At 33.4% G+C, this 7,635-nt stretch overlaps 1 protein-coding gene across 1 annotated transcript in view; it reads right to left on the bottom strand.

Moving 5' to 3' along the window:
- LOC106873780 (trans-1,2-dihydrobenzene-1,2-diol dehydrogenase) overlaps nucleotides 1-4,510 on the bottom strand; it is a 12,551-nt gene extending 8,041 nt beyond the window's left edge. The window contains exons 1-4 of the mRNA XM_052972255.1: nucleotides 4,436-4,510; nucleotides 2,599-2,710; nucleotides 1,832-1,995; nucleotides 433-682 (exon numbers count right to left, since the gene is read on the bottom strand). Of these exons, the coding sequence (XP_052828215.1) occupies nucleotides 433-682; nucleotides 1,832-1,995; nucleotides 2,599-2,710; nucleotides 4,436-4,510 (601 nt within the window). The remainder of the gene's footprint in view (nucleotides 1-432; nucleotides 683-1,831; nucleotides 1,996-2,598; nucleotides 2,711-4,435) is intronic.
- Nucleotides 4,511-7,635: the final 3,125 nt, after the last annotated feature.

The raw sequence follows: 7,635 nt of genomic DNA, 5'->3' as shown, positions 1-7,635 counted from the left end.
TTAAAAAATAAATAATAAAAATATAAACCCTCTTTGTGCAACTGTCTTAGAAGGTTTGGTTTATGACTGGTAACAGGTGCAGACCTCTTCATTGCAGTATAGGACTTTAAGAGCAAAAGATCATGCGTATCCAGCATTGGAAACTCAACTGGAAAAGATTCCTTGGACACTAGCTTATATTATCTGTTGATTTTATGAAGATAGCAAATAGTAACTTATAATTCTTTTAATTATACTTATTCACTCAATTATGTGTGTGAGTTATATAGACATAGATTTATTTTTCTAAGCCTCTACCCATGCAAAACCATTATCATAATTGAGTAAGGAGATAGACAAAATTAAAGAAAATAGAACTATGTCAGAAAAAGTTTCAAAATCCCTAAAAGAGGTATGCAAGCTATATGAAACCTTCATTAATGAGATACTTACCTGTATCAGCAATTGTTCCAACAGCTGTAATTGTCTCAGGTTTTTGTCTGAATATGAAGTTTGCAAGCCATATTGTATATACACCAATATCCAATAGACCACCACTACCCAAAGAGTGCTCAGAAATACGTGACTTTGAAAATATGTCAACAAAAAATTCTACATCTAAGTAGCGTATCTTTCCTATGGCTCCAGACTCAATTTCTTGTCGAATGGCTGCATAGGCTGGGAAGAAGTTGGACCACAAGGCCTGAAAGAAAAAAACATTTACAAGAAAGATAAAAATGAAAAAACAAAGATTAAGGATGAGAAAATTAAGGCTGAAAAGAAAGGAATGAAAGTAAATATATAAGTAAATGATGGGAAAAAGATATGATAAATATAGAAATAAATGGAGGATGAAAAATTTTATAAAACCATTTTACTTCTGTTACTTTTCTTTATGTTATTCTGTATTGTGATAATCAATATTTTGCAACTATCTTCTTCACCTTTATATTTATCAGATCCACTGTACAGCATTTCTTTCAACACATCGATTTTTCAGATAAATTAACTCATTAAATATATCATTCTACTTCATCTCATGGTACAAAGAATAATATCATTACCACCTTCATTTATTGCTTCAAATCCAAATCAGTGTATCACCATTCTACTAAGGCTGAAAATTGATCCCTTATATAAATTTTGTTTTCATTTTCATACACTTGCTTCCATTCTGCCTCTTGTGACGATCAGTTTTCTACTGCTCTCATTTCTGCACCATTACTTATAAAATATGAAGTATAGCCTTCTAATATTATCCTCTCTTGTAGTTATCTTCCACACTGTCCAGTCTTTCTTCTCCTCCTCCTCCACATCATTATTTAACATCTGTCCTCCATGCTGGTATAGCCAGGATGGTTTAACAAGAGCTGGCAAGCCAGAGGACTGCACCAAGCTCCACTTTCCATTTTGGCATGGTTTTTATGGCTAGACACCCTTCCTAATGTCAACCAGTTTACAGAGTGGATTCTCTGTAAAAAAAAATTATATCTCTAAACTTCTTCTTTGATGAAAAGTCCTATTCCAAAGACTATACTTTACTTCAACATCCAACACGATGGTATACCAATTAGAGAGCCTCTATACAGTAACTGGGTTAGCTTGAAATAGGAGCTAAATCACTCCCACTTACATCCTACAATCTAGAAAAAATAAAGTGAAGAACAACATGAGATAAAAATATCAGGAAAAAGAAATTAGAGAATGACATCAAATGTAGTTGTAGAAACAACACCTTTGAAAAATATTGGGTGGAAAGATTCTGGTCATGGACCTGTTATGATGATGATCTAATGAAACATCACCAATGACAGCATACAAACATACACCAATTCAATATTAAAAGACATACCTCCATGAAAAATAGGTTCTGTGACTTTGCAAGTTGAAGCATGTCTTCTGTATCCTTTGTGGTAATTCCACAGGTTTTCTCACACAGCACAGGTTTGCCATTGTTAAGCATAAGAATGCTGAGAGGATGATGGTAACTGTTGATAGTTGAAATGTATACCAAATCTGTGAGAAAAATGAAATATAATTACTTGGTTTTAGTATGAAAGTAATTTATTTATCTCATTCAAGTGTGATAAGTAGTGGGTCTAAAAACAAGACACCTATCTCTGTGGATGATATGTATATCATTATCATCATTTATGCCTACTACATGAGGCAGATGGGCTTTGTTGAGACAGATTTTCTACAGCTGGATGCCTTTCCTGTCACCATCGCTCACCAGTTTTCATGGCCTGAGATGTCTGTTACTATTTACATCTGTTTTATTACTAACATCTTCCTTATCATCATCGTTCAGGATTTTTTAAATATTATTATTATGCAATTAATTAACAACCACACATGCACGACCTTATTTTTAGCATAAATAACTTATCATTTAGTGTCCATTTTCCATTCTCTGGTATGGGTTAGACGGTTTGACTGGGACCAACAAGCTGGAGAACTGTACCAGCTCCAGTTTGATTTAGCTTGGTTGCAATAATAACAACTCGCACAATAAACATTTGAATAAACAAACTCATTTTTAGGTGTTTTCATTACAAGACTGAGCATTTAACTTGGAAAATTTTCAGTAGGATTTTAATAATTAAAATTATGTCATACCTATGTTGGGATCTTTGGCAAATTCTTCATAGCTGTCATACACATTTGGAATTTTAAATTTGTCAGCAAATTTCTTGGCCTTCTCAAAAGATTTGGATACCACTGCAGTTATCTAAACAAAAACAAAATAATTATCACGTGAAATCAAGTTTTTTTGTTGGAGCAGGATTAGAAAATTGGAATGGTTAGGGTTGATAATGAATAATGATTTATGAGCATTAATGTAATAATCCTCATATATATAATATAGACAATACCTGAAGTTTTAGGCAAGGGGCTAGTTGATTACATCAACCCCAGTGTTCAATTAGTACTTATTCTATTGACCCTAGTGCTCAACTGGAACTTATTTTATCAACCCCAAAAGGATGAAAGGCCAAGTCAATCTTGGAGGAATTTGAGCTCAGAATGTAAAACCAGAAAAAAGCCATTAAGCATGTTCTCTGGCATGCTAATGATTCCGCTGGCCCACCAACTTTATAATAATAATCCTTTCTATTATAGGCACACAGCCTGAAATTTGGGGGAGAAGGACTAGTCAATTACATCAACCTCAATGTTTCACTGGTCTAACCCTAACCCTAACCCTAACTTAATTTATCGATCCCTAAAGGATGAAAGATAAAATCATCCTCAGTAGAATTTGAACTCAGAACGTAACAACAGATAAAATACCACTAAGCATTTTGACCGGCATACTAACAACTCTGCCAGCTCACTGCCTTTATTATAATAATAATAATAATAATAATAATAATAATAACAGCATGGTCATGCCTTAGGGCTGAAACATGTAAAAGAATAAAATAATAATAATAATGGTTCCAAATTTTGTCACAAGAGCAGCAGTTTTGGGAAAGAAGATGACCCCAGTGTTCAACTGGTACTTAATTTATTGACCCCAAAAGGATGAAAAGCAAAGTTGACCTTGATGGGATTTGAACTAAGAATGTAAAGACAGATGAAATGTTGCTAAACATTTTGTTTGGCGTGCTAATGATTCTGCCAGCTCGCTGCAGTAATAATAATAATAATAATAATAATAATAATAATAATTGTTTCAAATTTTGCCACAAGGGCAGCAATTTTGGGGTAGGGGATGAGTTGATTACGTCGACCCCAGTGTTCAACTGGTACTTAATTTATCAACCCCGAAAGGATGAAAGGCAAAGTCAACCTTAGCAGAATTTGAACTTGGAATGTAGCAACAGACAAAATACTACTAAGCATTTTTCCCAGTGTGCTAATGATTCTGCCAGCTCACCACCTTTATAATAATAATAATAATAATAATAATAATAATAATAATTTTGGTACAAGGCTAGCAATGTTTTTAGGGGAGGAGATGGGGATTAGCTGATTTCATCAACCCCCAGCACTAAACTGGATGAAAAGCTAAACTGATGGGATTTGAACTTAGACAGTAAAGAGCAAAAAGAAATGCCACATTGCATTTTGTCTCAGCTCGAACAACTCTTCCAATACTTTGTTATAGCTGTATTTTGGATAGATCATTCTGCCAATATAAAACATATACACTAGTTGTAGTTCAGTTCTTCATTGATTGATTCGTAAATCTTTCATTACACATCTGTAGCCTTTTCAATGGTTTCTCTGCAACTATGTTTTTTTTGGTTTTTTTTAGGTGGGGATTATATATTGGTTGGAAGTTTAAGTATATGTATGTATATTCATATTCGAGTATATGTTTATTGTTATGTTCATGTGTGGCTGTGGTGGTATGCGTGTGAATCTAAATGTATGTGTGAGTGCGTGTTTTCATTATATATATGAAAATCTTTTCTTCTGTCAACTTCACTGAATTTCATATTACTACCATCAGGAGATAAGTTGTGAAATTAGGTGCAAGTGTGGGTACCAGTGTCAGTTTATCTTCTGTCATATCAATCATGATGTCCTTGAAGCTTCTAAAGTCTTATGACATTTTATATACAATATATATATATATATATATATGCTATCTGTTGGAGTCTCAGCTTTTTTAGCTGCTATTTCTGAACTTCGGTATGTGGTGAAGCAAATATTTGCTGATCCCTTAATTATGTTTATAAATGTATATGAACTTTTAAATAAGTTCTCCACCGATAATGGTGCTTACATACCGAAGGGCTTGGTAAAAATTATTAATTGTTGATTTATTAATAAATTAATAAATTGATAAACCTTTACCCTTTTAATTTGTAATAATTATTCACTCCCTGTTAGTAAACGCAGATTCTCTGCGGTATTGCTTGTCACGCACATGGTAATTTCTTGAAGGAAGGATAGTGGACTGGCTGGCCGAGGTAGATTCGGTTATGCTTTCAGGTTTGTGTCGATGTAGAATGTTCACTCGTTCATGCATGCACAGTTTGCTAGCATGGTCGAATTTACTACTGGAATATCGTATTGATGAAGGAAATTGAGTATTTATCACTCATATATATATATATATAAAATCATTATTAATGTCAGTCTTTATATTTATCCTATTGCTACAGGCAGGCATAAATTATATCATTAAATTATATTATGCCCATTGGGTCATTATATTATCTTTGAAGAGGGGTAAAGTATATATATTTTATGTTCATTGAAATTTCAGATGTGGGGGTAAATTATATATCATTTTCTGTGATTGATATTTGTATTCTCTCTGATTGGAGTACTTTTATCTTACTCATTTTTTCCCCCTCATTAAGATTGTCACTATATTCAGTCCTATAAATTGATTTAATAATTTAATAATATGTTGAAATAAAATTATGTGGGTGTATAGGCAGAATTTCGATCCTGACATTTATTATCATTGCTTAATGTGTGCTTTCCATTCTGGCATGGGTTGGACAGTTTGATATGGAGGTGGCTACCAGGGAGCAGTCTAGACTCCAACTGTCTCTTGTGCCAAGGTTTCTGTAGTTGGATGCCCTTCCTAATGCCAACCACTTTACAGAGTGTGCTGGATGCTTTTAATGAGCTACCTATCAATTTGTTATGTTATTCTAGAGTATGTTGACAAATGCTGGTCACTTTTGATTTATCCACATCAGTGCCCACTATTTTTTTATCTATAGTATGAGTTGCTTCTCCTGTACAGGTAATAAGTTTTCCACTGCTCCTCAATACAAATGATTTCTTAATATAGTTACAAGGTCAGATATTTTGTGGGTGTGTACAGTCTATTGTACTGACCCTAGTACTTTACAGGTACATAATTTAATATTTAGGAGGGTTACAAGCAAAATTGACTTAGTGAGGATTTTAAACCAGAACATAACAATGAATAACTAAATCTGCTGATTTTGCCATTCACAGAAACATTTTATATTATTAATATATCAAGCAGAATGCTATTATTACATATAATATAAATACATAGAGAAACGAGGAAATATTTTTGTATATGTGCATATGTATGTACTATACTCTCTTTAGGTAAGTATATGGTACATATATCCAAAGAGAACAAGGGAAGATGAGGCCTTTTGAAAGAAATGTGAAGGATGGACTTGTGAGTCCATCATATTACTTTTAGTAAAGAATTTTGTAATACAAAATCTGCTTAGTTTTATTGATTTGTTAACAATTGTGTTTTGTATCCTTTTGAATATTTACTATGCAAGCGAGCGGTGGAAAATTTTTTCACTTGGAAGTGGTCAATGAGACCAAAAAGTTTGAGAAGTTCTAAATTAAAATTTTGAAAATGGTGATCATAGTTTAATTCCAGAAACCAATCAAATAATAACTGATTAGTATACAACAGAATCCATTACATTTTCATTTTAGCATTAAACAAATTAAGGAGACAAACTGGCAGAATCATTAAGATCAGTAAAAATGCCTTGTCATGTAGCAGTTCTTTTGGCTCTAAGTTCTGATTCAAATCTTGCTGAGGTCAACTTTGCTTTTCATCCTTTCAGAATATATAAGATAAAGTACTGATTGGGGTCGACGACAGCAACTCCATTAGTTGTGAAAAAATTATGGAATGATATTGGTTTTCTTTCATGGAATATGAAGAATATAGTTTTGCAGTTTAATATTCTAATCATTACAACACTTTACTTAGCCTGGCATTAAAGTCATTATTATAGAGTTAACCATTTGGCATTTAAACTGGCCAAATCCAGCCAAAATATTCTACCTGTGCTATGTTCAAATGGGCCAGTCCAGCCTCTCGCACCTACCCAACAATGTCATTCTAAAAATAAATAATCATCATCAAAATCTTGAAACTTCAAGATAATGCATGATTAATTCAAAACAATATGGAAATAATATAAGCATTAAATTTGACACAAAATCTAAATGCTGAAGTGTTAAACCAGCGAAGGTGACAGAATTGTTAGCATGTTGGAAAAAATGCTTAGTGGCATTACTTCTGGGTTTTTATGCTTTGAGTTAAAATCCTACTGATGTCAACTTTGCCTTTGATCGACTTCCCATCTCCACCAAAAATAGATTGGTCTTGTACCAACATTTGAAAGTTATTATAAACTTCACACCTGCGTCTGTAAGAGATGGTGGAAGAGAAAGGGGGGGGGGAAGACAAGGAAAGAGTGTAAAGGTATTCTTTTCCCACATTCTTTCCTCTAATGCAGAGCAGTATCACAGACGAAGAAGATAACTTACTACTACTCCTCTCTTTCTTGTATATATCTATCTATTATCTCTCCTCTATTATGTCAGCAGCACTTATCAAATCGTCAGTCTCTCTTCAACGTGTTAACGTTGAAAAGGCAGACGAAATAGGATAAAAATCATTGTACGAAATTTCACGAAGCGATTAAATTTCTGCAGCAATCGAAATGAATGTGCATGAAATTCTCTATATAGAGAGGTATTTTTGTCATCTCTCCCATGGTAACTTTTACATTGACAACTTTCTTTGTATCAGTTTGTTTTTTTTTCACCGTCGTTTCTTCCACCCAGTGACTTGCTTGAAGTAGGGGGTAATGAGAGTAAGGAAGTTTTTTTTCAAAGCCTGAATAATAAAAAAACGACGTAAGAGTTGTGAATATTTCACCCCATATAACT

The sequence above is a fragment of the Octopus bimaculoides genome, chromosome 13, assembly GCF_001194135.2.
Source record: "Octopus bimaculoides isolate UCB-OBI-ISO-001 chromosome 13, ASM119413v2, whole genome shotgun sequence".
Lineage (NCBI taxonomy): Eukaryota > Metazoa > Mollusca > Cephalopoda > Octopoda > Octopodidae > Octopus > Octopus bimaculoides.
The sequence above is the reverse complement of the archived record's forward strand: the minus strand, read 5'-3'. Positions and strand labels throughout refer to the sequence as shown.